This window comes from Giraffa tippelskirchi, chromosome X (genome assembly GCF_054371585.1).
Source record: "Giraffa tippelskirchi isolate mGirTip1 chromosome X, T2T-mGirTip1v1.2.pri, whole genome shotgun sequence".
NCBI lineage: Eukaryota > Metazoa > Chordata > Mammalia > Artiodactyla > Giraffidae > Giraffa > Giraffa tippelskirchi.
The window spans coordinates 51,333,489-51,352,971 of record NC_137289.1 but is presented as its reverse complement, the minus strand read 5'-3'; the positions used below and the strand labels follow the sequence as shown (position 1 = coordinate 51,352,971).

The 19,483-nt window shown below is 38.6% G+C and overlaps 1 protein-coding gene across 7 annotated transcripts in view; it reads right to left on the bottom strand.

Moving 5' to 3' along the window:
- The window catches only part of MORC4 (MORC family CW-type zinc finger 4), a 59,822-nt gene that overhangs the window by 30,166 nt on the left and 10,173 nt on the right, over positions 1 to 19,483 (bottom strand). For all 7 annotated transcript variants that reach the window (XM_081565376.1, XM_081565379.1, XM_081565378.1 and 4 more), the window contains 6 exons: positions 16,416 to 16,633; positions 15,506 to 15,653; positions 13,111 to 13,243; positions 12,635 to 12,763; positions 9,500 to 9,619; positions 7,998 to 8,098 (listed from right to left, as the gene is read on the bottom strand). In XM_081565376.1, the coding sequence (XP_081421502.1) occupies positions 7,998 to 8,098; positions 9,500 to 9,619; positions 12,635 to 12,763; positions 13,111 to 13,243; positions 15,506 to 15,653; positions 16,416 to 16,633 (849 nt within the window). The remainder of the gene's footprint in view (positions 1 to 7,997; positions 8,099 to 9,499; positions 9,620 to 12,634; positions 12,764 to 13,110; positions 13,244 to 15,505; positions 15,654 to 16,415; positions 16,634 to 19,483) is intronic.

Here is a 19,483-nt window from a genome sequence, read left to right as displayed (position 1 = left end):
CAAGGCTGTATATTGTCACCCTGCTTATTTAACTTATATGCAGAGTACATCATGAGAAACGCTGGGCTGGAAGAAACACAAGCTGGAATCAAGATTGCTGGGAGAAATATCAATAACCTCAGATATGCGGATGACACCATCCTTATGGCAGAAAGTGAAGAAGAACTAAAGAGCCTCTTGATGAAGGTGAAGGAGGAGAGTGAAAAAGTTGGCTTAAAGCTCAACGTTCAGAAAACTAAGATCATGGCATCTGGTCCCATCACTCCATGGGAAACAGATGGGGAAACAGTGGAAACAGTGTCAGACTTTACTTTTTTGGGCTCCAGAATCACTGCTGATGGTGACTGCAGCCATGAAATTAAAAGACGCTTACTCCTTGGAAGGAAGGTTATGGCCAACCTAGATAGCATATTTAAAAGCAGAGACATTACTTTGTCAACAAAAGTCCATCTAGTCAAGGCTATGGTTTTTCCAGTGGTCATGTATGGATGTGAGAGTTGGACGGTGAAGAAAGCTGAGCGTCGCAGAATTGATGCTTTTGAACTGTGGTGTTGGAGAAGACTCTTGAGAGTCTCTTGGACTGCAAGGAGATCCAATCAATCCATCTTAAAAGAGATCAATCCTGGGTGTTCATTGGAAGGTCTGATGTTGAAGCTGAAGCTCCAATACTTTGGCCACCTCATGCGAAGGGTTGACTCATTGGAAAAGACCCTAATGCTGCGTAGGATTGGGGGCGGGAGGAGAAGGGGACGACAGAGGATGAGATGGTTGGATGGCATCACCGACTCGATGAACATGAGTTTGGGTAGACTCCGGGAGTTGGTGATGGACAGGGAGGCCTGGCGTGCTGCAATTCATGGGGTCGCAGAGAGTCGGACACGACTGAGCGACTGAACTGAACTAGGAAGATCAAAAGGTCAAAGTACTCAGTCATACAAAAAGTTCTCTGAAAAGACTGAACATGTGAACTAGATCTCCACCACCATCTCAGCAGAAAAATAGAAATAGGACTACCTAAGAAATATCTGTCAAGAATCTCTTGTCTGAATGAGTGGGTATCCATGATATATACCTGAGACCCACAAGTTCTTAGAATGGTACATTAATACTAGGACATTCACGTCAATGTATGGCAAAAACCACTACTATATTGTAAAGTAATTACCCTCTAATTAAAATAAATTAATTAATTAAAAAAAAACTGCTAGATTGGCCTGAAAGGGACAGAGAAAGTATGAAAGAAGGTTGTTGGACCCCCAAAACTTTATGGACAAGAAACAAGTTGAAACAAGATGAAACTACTCAGCTACAAACACACGCTTGTGTGTGTGTGTGTGTGTGTTCAGTTGCATCCAACTCTTTTGTGACCCCATGGACTGTAGCCCACCAGGCCCCTCTGTCCATGGGGATTCTCCAGGCAAGAATACTGGAGTGGATTGCCATTTCCTCCTCCAGGGAACCTTCCCGACCCAGGAATCGAATCCATGTCTCCTGCATTGGCAGGTGGATTATTCATCACGAGCCTCCTGGGATACACACATAAATACATGCTATCCTTCAAGAAAAAGGAAAGTCGAGTCTGACGGTGGAGCCATGAGGACAAAATAAAGCCTTAAATCCAAAGGGTGGAACTGAAAGCCCCAGAAGAGTATTTCCAGGCCTTGAAATTTAATGAAGTTAGCTTGCCTGGATTCCTTTTTCCTTCAAATTTTCTCCCTGTTTGAACTGGAACATCTATAACTGGTATCCTATGCCTGTCCCACCATTATATTTTGGAAGCAAAATAAAATAAAAATCTTAAAAAGACACACATCTGTAGATGGAGAGGAATTTTACCCCAAGATGCATCAAACTCGCTATCATTCATATTTGATTTAGATGAGATTTGGGAATTCTGAGTTGAGGACATTAAAAACTTAGACTAAGTTGCTCTAAGAGTTGAGACTTTGGGGGATGCTGGGATGGGATAGATGTATATTGCATGTGTGATATACGTGGATCTTAGGAGGCCAGAGAGCAGACTGTTGTAGCAGAATAATGGTCCTCCAAAGATGTCTACGTCCTAATCCCTGTAACCTGTGAATATATCAGGTTACATGTCAAGGGGGAAATCAAGTTGCAGGTGGCATTAAGGTTACTCATCAGCTGACCTTAAGATAGGGAGATTATTTTGAATTACCAACACAGTCATAAGGGTCCTTAAAAGTGGAAGAGTGAGGCAGAAGAGTCAGAATCAAATGAGATGTGATGACAGAAGCAAGGTCATCAGAGTGATATGTGACGACCCGGCCCATCATTGATGGCTTTGAATATGGATGGAGGAAGAGGACCATGAACCAAGGAATGCTGGCAGACTCTAAAAGCTGGAAAAGCCAACAAAATAGATTCACCCCTAGAGCCTCCAAGAATAAATGCAGCTTTGCCAACACCTTGATTTTAGCCCAGTGAGATCTGAGATGGACTTCTAACCTACAGAACTCTAAGCCAATAAATCAGTGCTGTCTTAAGGCACTAAGTTTCTGGTAATTTGTTACAACAGCAACAGAAAACAATTTCTACTGCTTATAGGCAAGAGTCAAGTACCACTGTACTCCCCTCAAAAATTTTAAATATCTCGTGGCTCCCCTGTGACTTCATTATGTGCAGCTTGGCACACAGTTTGGGAAGTGGGGCTTTAGGGAAGGGGTCAACAAACTACAACCTGTGGGCCAAATCCAGGCTGCTGCCTGTTTTCGTAAACAAAACTGTATTGAACACAGACATGTTGATTCCTTTACTTATGTCTGTGGCTGCATTCATACTACAGCAGAATTGAGTACTTTCATACTACAGAACAACTGAGTAGTAGTGACAGAGACCACACAGCCTATAAAGCTATTTATTTCCTGGCCTTTCACAGAAAGATTTGCCACCCCCTGCTTTAGGATAGGGCCCTATGCTATCCATCTGACTCTATTCCCCTTTGCTCTAGTTACATCCCCTTATCCCCAACTCCCCATATTTTTCTGAGTTTCTGTCATTGCCTTATTTAGCTCCTGCTATAATTCCATCCTGGAATTCCCCTCCCTCCCTCCCTCTTCTAAACCCTGTATCTTTAAGGCAAATCTTAAGTCACACTGTTTACCTAAAACCTTCCCTATCTGTTCTATCAGCAAATGTTTCCTGTACCATACCACTTAGCTCCAAATGATCAAACAGTTTATTGCTCTGTTTCATGTTGGTGACAATCTGTCATTACAATTAGACTGTGAGCTCCTCAAAGACAGCAACTGTGTCTCGAATATCTCTGGAAAATTCCACAAAACCTATCCACTGTGCCATGCACCAGTGAGGTGCTCAGTTAGTATGTGTTGATGGCGTTTCTTAAGCTGAAATTCACTCCAAAAATGTTGTAAGTTTGAGCCCTGGTAGTTGCAGCTGAAATTTGATATCCACAACTATTAAAAGTGATATTACAAGTGATTTATTTGTAGACATTCCAGCAGTGTGATGGCTGAAACCTCTTTTAGCAGTTTTGAAATCTATAATAAATACTCTTAGGATGAGTTTGTGATGGCAGACAATCTTCTCTAATCACCCTCTCAAATTCCCTCATATATTAACAAAACACTTTTTTCAGTGAATATAAAACAGAGTGAAAAGGTAAATGATGCCAGAATTGGGGTGAGTTACAGAAATTTCACATCCTCAAAAGACTCCGTATGCAGGATAGTATACTAGTTTTCTGTTTTTAATAAAATGTGCAGCAGATATTAAGCTACTTAAGCCAGAAGTCCCGTTTGTTCAACTGAATAAACCTACTCTCTATGGAATACCTCCATTTGGATTCCCCTGCCATCACCTCAAACTCATCATACTGAAATGAAACATCACAAACTAAGGGTCTAATACCTCTAAAATTTAAAAGGTAGATCCAGGGGTGGCAGAGATGGCATAAGAGGATGTTACATAGTTTTAGTATCTAGTATTTGGATTTAACAAATCTCAACTATTTGGTTAATCACCAGAAATTCACTACTCCTTTCACTCAAGAGAAATACAATGACTCAGCTCTGGACTTTTGCCAAACTGATGTCATTTCTAAACTTTCATTCTTGTGAGTCAAGTCCTAATCAAAGATCTCCATTATGGGCCAGACTCATGTTTAAAAGACTGTTCTACTTAAACTAAGGGCAGGCAGTTATCATAATCACTGAGTAGCCCTAGGGACCAAGAACCAATTACCCTGAAATTAATCTGAGGCTGTCATCCAAATAGTTATCAGTCTGTCAAATACTAAATCTAAAATTCTTATAGTTTCATATAAATTAAGGCACAACATTTAACTAATTTTATTACAGTTTTGGACACAAAACAACAAAAAAAAAGATTTGGGAAATTACTTTCCGCCCACTCTAACAAAAGATTTGCTACTGAGATTTCAAGGTAAACAACACCAAAAGTCCTCACACCTTCCTTCTCCATACTCCTAGAAGACCCTTTGCCCTTTCACATACTTTCCTCTGCTGAGAATGTCCTCCCCCCGGCTTCGTTCACCCAGCAAACTCCAATTTTTCCTTGAAGTTTCAGCTCAAATGTATTCTGCTTTGTGAAGCCTTCCTTGACTCCTTTAGGCTTTATTTAAAGCTTCTTCCCATTTGGCATACAGCCATCATTAACACAATTACTTTATAGGTATTTAACTTTCTTATTTACATATAGGGACTTCCCAGGTGGTGCTAGTGGTAAAGAACCCAACTGCCAATGCAGGAGAACTAAAAGACGCTGGTTCAATCCCTGGGTTGGGAAGATCCCCTGGAGGAGGAAATGGCAACCCACCCCAGTATTCTTGCCGGGAAAATCCCATGGACAGAGAAACCTGGCGGGCTACAGCCCATGGGGTCGGAAGGAGTTGGACACGACTAAAGTGACTTAACACACACACAGCATTTACATATATTTCATCCCATTTGTTCATAGGCATCTAGGATTAACTTTCATTCTTATGTCCATAATGGCAGAGGGGATATCTCATAATACTTGATGAAAGAAGGAATGTATGGTCTATCCCTCCCTACAAGTTTTAAAACAAACTATTATATCTGGCTTTAACAACTCCTTTGTCTCCTAAAAGAAGGGAAGCGAAAAGCAAAGGAGAAAAGGAAAGATATACCAATTTGAGTGCAGAGTTCCAAAGAATAGCAAGGAGAGATAAGAAAGCATTCCTCAGTGATCAATGCCAAGAAATAGAGGAAAACAATAGAATGGAAAAGACTAGAGATCTCTTCAAGAAAATTACAGATACCAAGGGAATATTTCACGCAAAGATGGGCTCAATAAAGGACAGAAATGGTAGGGACCTAACGGAAACAGAAGATACTAAGAAGAGATGGTAAGAATTCACAGAAGAACTGTACAAAAAAGATCTTCATGACCCAGATAATCACAATGGTGTGATCACTCACCTGCTGCTGCTGCTGCTAAGTCGCTTCAGTCGTGTCCGACTCTGTGTGATCCCAGAGACGGCAGCCCACCAGGCTTTGCCATCCCTGGGATTATCCAGGCAAGAACACTGGAGTGGGGTGCCATTTCTTCTCCAATGCATGAAAGTGAAAAGTGAAAGTGAAGTCGCTCAGTCATGTCCGACTCTTAGCGACCCCATGGACTACAGCCCACCAGGCTCCTCTGTCCATGGGATTTTCCAGGCAAGAGTACTGGAGTGGGTTGCCATTGCCTTCTCCGATCACTCACCTAGAGCCAGACATCCTGGAATGTGAAGTCAAGTGGGCCTTAGGAAGCATCACTACGAACAAAGTTAGTGGAGGTGATGGAATTCCAGTTGAGCTATTTCAAATCCTGAAAGATGATGCTGTGAAAGTGCTGCACTCAATATGCCAGCAAATTTGGAAAACTCAGCAGTGGCCACAGGACTGGAAAAGGTCAGTTTTCATCCCAATCCCAAAGAAAGGCAATGCCAAAGAATGCTCAAATTACTGCACAATTGCACTCATCTCACACACTAGTAAAGTAATGCTTAAAATTCTCCAAGCCAGGCCTCAGCAATACATGAACCATGAACTTGCAGATGTTCAAGCTGGTTTTAGAAAAGGCAGAGGAGCCAGAGATCAAATTGCCAACATCCAATGGATCATCGAAAAAGATCAAATTGACAACAACCTCTGGATCATCGAAAAAGCAAGAGAGTTCCAGAAAAACATCTATTTCTGCTTTATTGACTATGCCAAAGCCTTTGACTGTGTGGGTCACAATAAACTGTGGAAAATTCTGAAAGAGATGGGAATACCACACCACCTGATATGCCTCTTGAGAAACCTGTATGCAGGTCAGGAAGCAACAGTTAGAACTGGACATGGAACAACAGACTGGTTCCAAATAGGTAAAGGAGTACATCAAGGCTGTATATTATCACCCTGCTTATTTAAATTATATGCAGAGTATATCATGAGAAACACTGGGCTGAAGGAAGCACAAGCTGGAATCAAGATTGCCGGGAGAAATATCAATAACCTCAGATATGCGGATGACACCACCCTTATGGCAGAAAGTGAAGAACTAAAGAGCCTCTTGATGAAGGTGAAAGAGGAGAGTGAAAAAGTTGGCTTAAAGCCCAACATTCAGAAAACGAAGATCATGGCATCTGGTCCCATCACTTCATGGCAAATAGATGGGGAAACAGTGAGCGACTATTTTTCTGGGCTCCAAAATCACTGCAGATGGTGACTGCAGCTATGAAATTAAAAGACGCTTACTCCTTGGAAGGAAAGTTATGACCAATCTAGACAGCATATTGAAAAGTACAGACATTATTGTCAACAAAGGTCCATCTAGTCAAGGCTATGGTTTTTCCAGTGGTCATGTATGGATGTGAGAGTTGGACTATAAAGAAAGCTGAGTGCGGAAGAACTGATGATTTTGAACTGTGGTGTTGGAGAAGACTCTTGAGAGTCCCTTGGACTGCAAGGAGATCCCACCAGTTCATCCTAAAGGAGATCAGTCCTGGGTGTTCATTGGAAGGACTGATGTTGAAGCTGAAACTCCAGTACTTTGGCCACCTGATGTGAGGAGCTGACTCATTGGAAAAGACCTTTATGCTGGGAAGGATTGGGGGCAGGAGGAGAAAGGGACAACAGAGGATGAGATGGTTGGATGGCATCACCAACTCGATGGACATGGGTTTGGGTGGACTCCAGGAGTTGGTGATGGACAGGGAGGCCTGGCGTGTTGTGGTTCATAGGGTCCCAAAGAGTCGGACACGACTGAGTGACTGAACTGAACTTGTCTCCTAAAAATAAATGAATGAAATATATAATGCTATTTGCAGCAACATGGTTGGACCTAGAGAGTGTCATACTGAGTGAAGTCAGACAGAAAAAATATCATATGATACCCTTGATATGTGGAAGCTAAAAAGAAATGATACAAATGAACTTACAAAACAGAAACAGACTCACAGACTTATGGTTGCTGTGGGGAAGGATGGGAGGAAGAGATACGTTACGGAGTTTGAGATGGGCATGTACACACTGCTATATTTAAAATGGATAACCAACAAGGAACTACCGTATAGCCCATGGAACTCTTGCTCAATGTTATGTGGCAGCCTGGATGTGAGCAGGGTTTGTGGGAGAATGGATACATGTATATGTATGGCTGATTCCCTTTCCTGTTCACCTAAAATTATCACATTTTTTGTTAACCAGCTATTTCCCAATACAAAATAAAAAGTTTAAAAAAAACTGTTTCACCATAAGTATTTTACTAAATAACCCCTATGCTTTTTCCATAATTTTTAAAGTTTATTTCAATTGGGCTCCATACATCATGCATCCGTGAGGTTTAATTTAAAAATCAAATCATTTTATTTATAATCTTAGAGAATAGATTTGAAAGAATTCTCAGTTAACTTATCTGGCTGGTTTTAAGATTTTAGAGTTTTCAGAGAATAGAATCATATCTGAACAAACCATTAGAAACACCTCAGGTTGGGAGTGACTCACCGATACTCCTTGGTGTATTCAAAGTCTTGTTTATTGTAGGCAGGTTTTAAGAAATTGCACTCAATGACTCCAATTACTCCCTCACCTTCTCCATGAGTTGGCTTAGAAGAAAAATAGTAATTTCAACACTTATATTAATGTTGACTGCCTAGAGGCACTTCCTTTTGATTCCAAACAATAACAGAAAGGTTATATAACATTCACGGACAAGGAGAGGCCAATTAATATCTAGAGAAACACTGGGAATTTACTCCAATAGACTGCAAGTATTACAATGAATTGGAACCTCTGCCAAATTTTAGGGCAGAGATTTTCAAACTGTGATCCATAGATTCCCTAGGATTTTCCAGGAAAACTCTACTTCACCCATGCTACCTCAAGGCACTTTCATCTGTTTTATATTAAGGGATTGCCATAAGAACAAAGAATGATAATACTAAAAAAAAATTAAGGTTATATACTCCTATTCTAAGGAACTAAAACCAAACTCCATCTGAAAAAAAATAAGGATGCTATGTACTCATCACACTCTATTAAAATAAAACAATTTTTATATATGTAAGGCCACCAAACAACTGTGAAAGAGTCACACCTGTAGCGATTAATTACAAGTTGATACAAAAGATTTTTGGACTTAAAATAATTTTTGTATTCTTTAATGGAAGGAACTGAGTCAAAGTGTGGCACACAAACAAAGAATGGCACACAAACAAGTTGTGTAAAGATGATACAAAAATGAAAAGAAATACAAGCTGCAAACTAGCTCTCCTGGGTCATATGTAAAACTTCGTCCTACTGTGTAATATAAAGCAGCTTATCATCCTTTGTGCTTTGGCAATCTTATCTATAAAATAGGGATGAATGGGATACTTGTGGATATTACCACTTTAAGTTGTCATTAAAACTTTAAGATGATGGTAAATTTGTATACTTCAGTTACAAGGCACTTTTGCATGATTTATTCCATTTAAATCTCTCAGCCCTGTAAACTTTACGGTAGGTAGAGCAAGTAAAACTACTATAGTTGTTTCCATTTTACAGGTAAGAAAACTGAGCCGCAGAGAAATTAAACAATGTAGCCAAGGTTACATGGCTTTTAGTTAGAAAAGCTGGGACTCAAATCCTGGTCATCAATCACTAAATTTTATGCATCTTCCACTTTGCCTTACTGTATCCACAAGAAAATGGAAAGCACTACCTCAAACATTAGTAAACTTATACACATGGCAGAGTTGCTGGTGCTTTCATTTTACCTCTTATTAACAGTGACCTAAAAAATACATTCAGCAAAGCTCCTGGGTTAGCATTTATGAAGAATGAGAAGTAGAAAGGGCTTCTGAACATAAGACAGCTCACTGATAACACAGAATTCCAGGATCAGATTTAACAACCATCTCAAGATGGCAGTAAAAAGCCATTCATTAGTTTATCGCTTTTCCAAAATTTAAATCCTCTTCCTACTCTTTTCAGCTTTCTATGACAAAGAAACATTAACTACTCACCTTCACCTGGCACCCCACCTTCTCAAAAGACTTTATGAGGCGGTTGTTATGATACATCATTACTCCAAACTGGTTATTATTCTTGCAAGAGAACCCAAAAGTTATTTTCACTGGCTTATTCTGAGAAGGAAATCATTAAGGAGACAAACACCAGGGGCTTTAGCACACAAAATTTTGCATTATATTATAGCAAAAAACATCAAACACCAGTGTATATGAACTGGTACAACCTTTTTACAAAGCATTTTAAAAATCTGTATCAACAGCTTTAAAAATATTCTTAACCTTAGACCAAGTAATTCTATTTCAGGAATTTATCCTGCAGAAATAGTGAGAGAAGACCATAAAGGTTTATGAGTTATAGAGATTTCTCAATGATTTATAATGGCTTAAAAAACAAATAATTTATATGTTTGACAATAAGGGAATGACTAAATAAATGTTAGTGTAGCCACATGGTCTGTTACACAGTTCTTAAAATTATGCCCTTGAAAAATATTTGGGAATATTAGGAAATGTTCAGAATATAATAATAAGTATCATTGAAAAATATGTACTATAAATATATGCATAAGAAGACTATAAGAAAATATATCAAAGTATCATCAGTGATCTAAAAATTCATAAAACACAAAACATTACCTAACCTTTGCTAACTGCCTAATTTACTACTAGATAAATACATGGCACAACACAATTATAAGCAATAAGGTATGTCCAGCTAATCATACAAAACACAATGAAAACAAAAGTACAAAGAACAAAATCACTATCAAAAGTAAAGGACAATAATTCTGCTGGAAGGCAGCTATGCTCACCACTATACCACCAATGCATACTAATCCTGTTGTAATCTATTTCATGGGAAGAAGTTAACAAGGTTGAATAAATGAAACAAAGAGAACTAATTATACATGCTGCTGCTGCTAAGTCGCATCAGTCGTGTCCGACTCTGTGCGACCTCATAGATGGCAGCCCACCAGGCTCCACCGTCCCTGGGATTCTCCAGGCAAGAACACTGGAGTGGGTTGCCATTTCCTTCTCCAATGCATGAAAGTGAAAAGTGAAAGTGAAGTCGCTCATTCGTGTCCGACTCTTCGAGACCCCATGGACTGCAGCCTACCAGGCTCCTCTGTCCATGGGATTTTCCAGGCAAGAGTACTGGAGTGGGTTGCCATTGCTTTCTCCAAATTATACATAAACATGAATAATTATGAATTTTTAGCAAGTCCTAATTGATTTAAAAATCAAGGTAAGGGAGTGAGAAAGATAAAGGGAAGAGAAAGAAACTGAGATTTTCATTAAAACAAATACTAAGCAATCTTCATGTCTAAATGAGTTAAAATTTATTTTTGAAAAAACTGATCTCCATTATCATCTCTAAGCAACAAGCTACTTGCATCAAATCCATGTGATAAATGGACCAGGTATGATATGAAGACATGACATAAGTGATACACAGCACAGTAACATATGGCTCACAACATCTCCTGTTCTGGTCTCCAGAAGCCCAAATCAAACCACAAGTTAAGACCCCATTCCAATGCAAAAAAGAAATAGGGCAAAACTGCCCAAAACAAAAAACCAAAAGTCTACACCACAAAATTAACACTTCAAAGATAAAGACTGTCAAAATGTTTCCGTTGTACACTTTTAAACTCTAAATTATGATGTGGGAGTACACTGGAGTGGGAAGTTCCCAAATTATTATGAGGGGAAAGGACAAGAGGGGAGAAGAAGCCTTTGATAACCGAGGAATAAATAAGTTAGCATCAGTATCTTTTCCCTCAGAGACCTTTGGAGAAATTTTATTAGAAATTTCATTTTACCCATACCTATAGTGAATTCATTTAGCCCAAATTCTAACAGGGGAAGGTAACTAGTTTAATGGGAAGGGAGGCTGAGAAGGGCTGAGGTATATACAGAATGAACGCTTAGAAGGTATCCTGATAGAAACACATAAGAGAAAGAAGCAGAAGGCAGAAGTATGCTATATCCTGAAACAGTAGTTGAAAAGTGCTTCTTTAGACTGGCTCTGTTAAACTTATGGCACTAAGATCTCAGCTCCATACAGTGATATTATAACTAATTTACCTACAGATGCTAATGATGTTAGCTCTGGCTTTGTTAAGCTGGGTGTGTTTAGGGTTTTTTTTTTTTTTAAACTTTCAAAGTAGACAAGGATTGTGTTCTCCAAAAGGAGAAAATCAATCTGCTTATGAGTAACAACCATATGGCAATTTAAAAAGGGAACAGCATTTTCTAACTTTTGGTCAAGGGAAGAAAGACAAAGTAAGCTAGATAATGCCTCTGATAAAGCAAACAGCGTGTGAACAGGTGTCTTGGGCCAAGAGCTGAGCTTATTACTATAAAGTAAACGACAAGAGCAATTCTTCAAAAGTACTTATGAATTCTCATCCTTTCAAACACTTTTTTGGCCCCCAAATCAATAAACAAAGATGGACCTAATTTCCACAGTTCACCTTAAGATTCCTCAAGTGTCTGAAATCCATTCCCAGGGCAATCGAGGGGGAGAAGTGAAAGTGAGTAATTGACTTCTCTGAATGGCTGCAATTATGAGAAGTACAAGGAAATCCATGTCAAATCTGTTGAAGATTTCTCCCACCCTAGGTTTCCCATCTCCTAACTTCTATCAACATAACTCTGGACTTCTTACAGCAAAACTCATAGCCTATCCAAAAGATTAGCAAATTTAAGTCAACATTTTGCTTATTTCAATCAATTAACATGTAACAAAATTCCTGTACGAACCAAACAGTGTGGATCATTCCTTATAGTAGAGATTCTCAAACTTGGTTATTCATTATAATCTGTGGAGGATTTTTAAATTAAAAAATATTTCTTATTTTTTTAAAAAAGAGACTTCAGAATCTACTGAACCAGAATCTCTAAAGACTCAGGATGCTGTATTACTTTAATATTTCCAGGTGATCTCTGATAAAACTGGTGCATAGGCTGGCATTTCAGAAATACCTCCTTAGAATACAGTAAAATAGGGCTTGTACTATAACATACATTTTTTAATTGGAAAAGGAAAGATTTCTGTTTTTCTGTGCCAACTTGGAAATCTAATCCTGAAACAAAGAGGTCAGTTTCATGTAGTTGAAAGGATACTGTGAAGGTGGGTTTATACATATCATATCCTACATTGGCCAGGCTCTTGGCAATCATCTGGGTAGTCACCTTCTTTTGACGGAGAAAAATTTTCATTCGTGGCTTCATGTATAGAATGCCACAAAATGCCTATGGAACAGTGAAGGGAAAGTTATTACACAATATTGCCAATTCTACTGACATCCCCATAAAACGCTACTAGCATCTGAGATTTCATCTGAGCAAAGATTTGGCTCAGTTTGTATACTTTGTTATTCTACATCAACTACCATACTGTACCATACTACATCAAGTACCATAAGTACTGCTGACTATATTAGCTATACTGTTTGAGTGCAGACAGTGAAAAGGAATCCAAGTATAGGGTTAAAAGGTTGTCATCTTTATATAACTAAAGTGAGATTCTGTTCTGTAATATTTTCATGTTACAGAACATCTTACCTCTCATTGTTGAAGAAAAAACCACTCTTACTCACCCGTAATGAGTACTCTGTTTCTGGCAGCTCAGAGGAAACGCCACCAGTCTCTTTTTCATCTGTGCCAAAGTCTGTTACCAGGATATCATACTGATCTGTATCAAAGTCCAACTCAGACTTTCCATCTTTATCTCTGGGTAAAAGAGACAAGTACCAATCTAACAAAAACCAGCTCCAAAAGACAAAAATGCACGAGGAACCCAAGAGAAAAGAAACAACATGAGCCAAAACTCAGGTACCCATTTCTTTCCCTGACTACCAGTTCAAAGGAACTATGTGTAACTTGCTTTGAAGATCACACAATATTTAAGGGTATTTCCAGTCTAAACAATTCTACTATGTTTCATAGAGGTGTGATATCAAGTAGCCAAGGAAAGGAAAAAAAGGAAGGTGGTGATGTCTGTGATCTGATAAATCAAAAGGATACATCAGCTATCCTTGAGGCAGGATCTTAATATAGAATTGTTAGGTAGGTCATTCCACATAATTTCCCCCAACTGAATAAACAGATGAAACAAAATCTACTCTTTCTAACTTCAGTAATAGTATAAGGACTAATAAGATTTCCCCAGATCTAATTCTATTTCTTAGAAGGAAAAAAAAAAAAGGTTGTGATAGAAACAACATATCCTTGTTAGTCTTCTAGATCATTTATATAATTGTCATTTAAATATAATAGTACTCATATTGCTTTCCTAAGGACATTTCTTCTCATAATCTCTTCAGGTCACTTAAATATGGTCTATTCCAAGACCCTGGGCTCCATCACTAACAACTGCCAGGGGAAAAAAGCAAGACTCATCTTTGTTACTAGAAAAAACTCCAAACAAATGATGAGTGACAGAGAGAAAACATATATCAGAATAACGGTCCCCAAATTTGTTCTGTGTGATGGCAGTCCCCCAAGATACTCTTAAATATGAAATAAAGATATAAAGTCTGTATAACCAAATAAAATTGGAGAGACAGTTCCTGATTTCCAGAGCCACCTCTAGCTCTAGGGACACCGCCCACATACTTGAGGCTTCAGAGACTCAGAGTTGCTGTGTTGAAAATGTAGCTCCTTTTTCAGGGCAGAACCAGAGCCACTATCATACATATCCTGTATAAAGCTCAGGTCATCATAACAGTATATTCTATATTTTCCAGGATAATCCTGATTCTTGCTACCCATCCCACTCTAACAAATGTACTCTGAGGAGATTCCTGTCCCCCATGGCCCTCACCATTCACTGTCCAAGGAAAAGAGGTCTGGAGAGACAGTTTTTTGAAATTTGGAAACTGCATACTATATTGCTCTCTTAAAATATTTTCACTGTATGTTAAAATAATGTTAGCATATTAAAGCCTCTCAGAAGTGCTGTAATAAAGTTATGTGGTAAGCTCTGTTTAAGCCAGCTTTTCCCAGTTATTTGACCATGGAATCTTATTTATGTAACGCCTAGTACCATATAACTGAGAAACAATATACAAAGAGAAAAGTCTGCTGAGAATGTGTTTAAATCACTGGAAATACCTCATGAAAATGATCCTTTATAATATAAATTATATTACTTGAGATTTTCCTAGTAGGACACAGGAAGATGTAAATTACCTTACTTTTTTTTTTCCTTTTTAATTCAAAGTACTTTCTATATGGACCACCACAGTTTTTTAACTAAGTTTTACCCAACTAAGAAATGAGGCAAAATACTTAACCTATGGAGAAAAAGAAGAATGAATATATCTGATACTGTGTTCTGCTAAACATAAGAGTAGCACTTCTATTTTATATTAAAGATTTTTTGGCTTTGATGGACACTATTTCATTTAACATGACAAGGTGAGACAAATGACATATCCTAAACTATTTCTAGGTAGCTTTATTAGCTCTAAATATATGACCTGAAGCCAACTTCATTATAGTTCAAATTTATCTGCTTCAAAGATGTTTCTACTTCTGATCCAACTACTCTGAAAGCACAAATACACATGTCCTTATTATTTTAAAATTGTGTTGTGTTTTGTTACCCTAAATTTTCTTCCTTATACTTCATTTGCACTGTCAAATAGGTGGAATAACTATCACTGACCTATCTCTAAACAATGTCTGTGAATATACAATAGATATTTATAATGGATTTGGAAGATTTTAGAATAATATTGAACTATCTTGATGGTAACAGCTTCAGGATATGTATACATGTCTCCACATTATCAAGCTGCACATTTTACCACTAAGAAGCACTGTCTCAAACAGAGCTGTGGTTCTAAGAAAGTTGAGGAAAAGTATGCAATGAGATACAAACATGTATCAAAATTTATCTACTCTGCTTCTCTAGAGAAGAGATTTAATAAAATATGCTTCATCATACTGCTTCTGTTTATTAGAATCTATCACTGTTGGATACTATACCTGCGGATGTTCCAAATGAGAACACGAGTGCCTTTTTTGCCTGGGATGGTATCAAACTGGGACAGCAGGTCATTTTCACTGTTGAAAATTGAATAGTTCAAGATGGCTTCTAGGCTGGGCAAGGAATCCTCAGTAATAACCATTTTTTGTAAAACCAAGTATAGTCAAAGAAAAATTATTATCTTCAGAGGATGCTATCACAGGAAGATCTGCCTTTTGGGTTGAATGTTTAGACAAAACATAGACATAAAGATATAAAGCATGGGCATTACTGCTTCAGAAGAAAGGGAAGCAGGGGGAAATGCAGAAAGATTATAGAGACAAATACCAAAATCAGTTACCCTTGCAGAATATTGCTTCAAAGATTCCATGTAAATTAAGACAGTCCTATACTTAAGAAACAGATCAAAGTCTGAATTTTTAGACTCTTTAGAAGCAATGAGTTCAAACTTTATTGCTATACTGTCTATGTAAAGACAACCTGGTATCTAACAGAAATAACAGCTTGCCCGGGTATAGAAAAATGAGTTATTCAGCTGTCAGATAAGCTAATGAACAGTATGTTTCTAGGAGGGTGAGACAAATATAACTACTTTTAGGGGGAAAAAAGAGAGAAAGCCCCAGGGAACTCTACGTAGGAGTGGTGAGGGGGTGGAGATAGTATATAGATCAAATCATGTAACAATGCAAACTGCAAAATAACAAAAACATTTCTCAGTTTCTTCCAATGATCCATTTATTTTAACAATATTTAATAGGGTGAAATTCTAGTTAAATTTAAGACATCTGAATACCTCTTTAAATATGAAAACTTTTGATAGCTGGATTTGACCTGAAGCAAGACGTTTCTATCAAAATTGTCAGGTTAGACTAATTTTTAAGTCACATTTCCCATTTCCAGAAAGGATATTGTTTTGCTGGTTGAATGGAACAATTGGTACAATAACTGCTTGGGCTTGGACACATTCCAGATACGTCTGTGATAGGAGTCCAACAGTGAGAGTGCCCCCATTCTTGGTGAAGACAAGAGCATCCTTTCCTAGCCGCATGGAGCCTGATTTGAAACCATTACCAAAGACTCCGATTGGACACTGGCTCTTCTTTATGACTTTATCTGTAAAGCCAAAGCTGCAATTACACAAGAAAGAAGAAATCAGAAAGGTAAAAGAGCATCCTAAGATAGGTAGGCCGAATGTTTAGCTTACAAATGAAGAACACTTGTAAAAAGTTCTTCCTTTTGGTATTTCTGGGAAAAACTATTAAGTGAAAACATAGGAAATAACCATGGGGTAATGGCACTGCCTTTCTTGTTTAGATAAAAGAGCTCTGATTGCTAATAGTAAAGTTAGGGGAAGATAAGCAGGGTAGTTATCTCAGAGTACACCTGAGAGAGGGTAACAAGAGTACCAGATCCTGACACTAGTCAGAGGGACAAGGCAGATAACCTAACCTGGTTATATCACTCTCTAGAAACTGGAAAGTCAGAGGTTATGTATCTTGCATATTTCAACTATTCACTCAAAGGATAACACTTCCAATTCTTACCCTTTGCTCCATCTGCTCGGACGGTTCATTGGAATGTGGCCAAGGGATAAAAATAGGTAGTTCTGCCTCTGAATATCAGCAAACAGCTGCAGTATAAAGTCTCTCTTGTTCTACTAAGGGCCTTTCACAAAGCCACCTCAACAATCTCTGTGGCCCCTTAGGATCAGCTTAATCTGGGAGCCAGATCCTTCCCCTTTCTTCTATTTCCATTCAAATACACAACAAAATGACCAAACCAAACAAAAATTAAAGACATGGAAAGCTAGAAAATAAGTATTACTTTCATATATCTTCTCTCATGACAAATAAAACTAATTTTTTAAGGATGAGTTCTCTCTAGACGGACTAAGTTTCCAATATTGTACACTACCATTCATTCCATAAATATTTACTGAGTACCTACTATGTGCTGTGCATCATGCTAAGCAGTGGAGACACAACTGTTAATAATAAGAGACATGATTCTTGCCCTCATGGTTTACAGTGTAAGGAAGGATTTCGTATATTACAGATGAGATGTTTTTCCAACATCAATAAAATAGATGCTCTACCTGCCATGGCTGAGCAGCTTGGCCTTGGCTCTAACTCTTTTAATTGGGTTAAGGTACGATCCCTGGGTTGGAAAGATCCCCTGGAGAAAGGAATGGCCACCAACTCCAGTATTCTTGCCTGAAGAACTCCATGGACAGAGGAGCCTGGACGGCTTCAGCCCATGGGGTCATAGTTGGACACGACTGAGTCACACACATACACACACAATTTCTACTTCCTGGAGGTGGGGGTTTGTGTTTACTCACTAAGGAAGGAGGACCACTTTTTAATTTTCAAGTGTTACAGGATACCATTGTGTCCCTCTAGATGAGACACTTTAAAAGACCTTTGTGTATCCAGCAAATAAATCCAAACACATAAAAAGGTAACTTCTAGGGTAGAAGTTCCTTTGAAAATACCAAAAGAGCATTGAGCTTCTGCAGTCTGTGGGCCTTAGCAATCCAGAAAGTAAACTTAAAGAAGTTGGTTAAGATTCAAGCATTCCTTTTCCTCCTGTGATAGAATTACCTAAAAACGACAGGGTTGTGAGGAGGATTAAATGTTACACTATGTGTATAATACATTACAACTTACAAATTAGTATTCAAACTTCAATTTTAAACTCTAGAAGTCATTCAGAATGGTCATATGCTATCCTCTACCTCTACTTCAGATCTAATGTCATATCTAAAACTCAGGGCTCTTTATAAACAGTAATCTTACCTACCATGTGAAATGGATCTACAGGGTTATTTGGACTTTAACCTTCTCTAATGCTACCAAGAAAATAATGCTTTATTTTCTTGGGCTCCAAAATCTGACGGTGACTGCAGCCATGAAATTAAAAAATGTTTGCTTTTAATAAAGAATAGCTATGACCAACCTAGACAGCATATTAAAAAGCAGAGACATCACTTTGCCGACAAAAGTCCGTCTAGTCAAAAGATATGTTTTTTCCAGTAGCCATGTATGGATGTGTGAGTTGGACCATAAAGAAAGCTGAGTGCTAAAGAATTGATGCTTTTGTACTGTGGTGTTGGAGAAGACTCTCGAGAGTCCCTTGGACAGCAAGGAGATCAAACCAGTCAATCCTAAAAGAAATCAGTCCTGAATATTCATTGAAAGGACTGATGCTGAAACTCCAATACTCTGGCCACCTGATGCAAAGAACTGACTCATTGTAAAAGACCCTGATGCTGGGAAAGACTGAAGGCAGGAAGAGTAAGAGGATGACAGAGGATGAGATGGTTGGATGGCATCACCGACTTGATGGACATAAGTTTGAGCAAGCTGTGGGAGTTGGTGATGGACAGGGAAGCCTAGTGCGCTGCAGTCCATGGGATCACAAAGAGTCAGACAAGACTGAGCGATGAACTGAACTGAATGCTACCAAAGCTTCAATTAGGTGGTCAAGGGAAAGTGGTGAAAATAGGGAGATTATATTGCTTCTTTAATTTCCTTACCATTTCTGCTTGTTCTGCCATCTATCATCTTTTCCCCTTCATAACTATAAACTTTCATTGTATTATAGTTTATACGGTGGTAGTGGTTAAGTTGCTAAGTTATGTCCAACTCTTGTGACCTCATGGACCATAGCTTGCCAGCCTCCTCTGTCCATGGGATTTCCCAGGCAAAAATACTGGAGTGGGTTGCCATTTCCTCCTCCAGGGGACCTTCCCAACCCAGCGATTGAACCTGGGTCTCCTGCATTGCAGGCATATTCTTTACCAACTAAGGCTACATAAGGTTGAAAAGATAGGTAGTGGGGCAGGGCAAGAACCAGAAACGCCAAAGGATGAGAACAAGATGAGAGGAGCTGGGTGCTCAGTTTGTTTTTGTTGTTATGTTACCCTTAACTCTTCCTCTGTGTTCTTTTATTCCACTTGCATTCCCATATTAGGT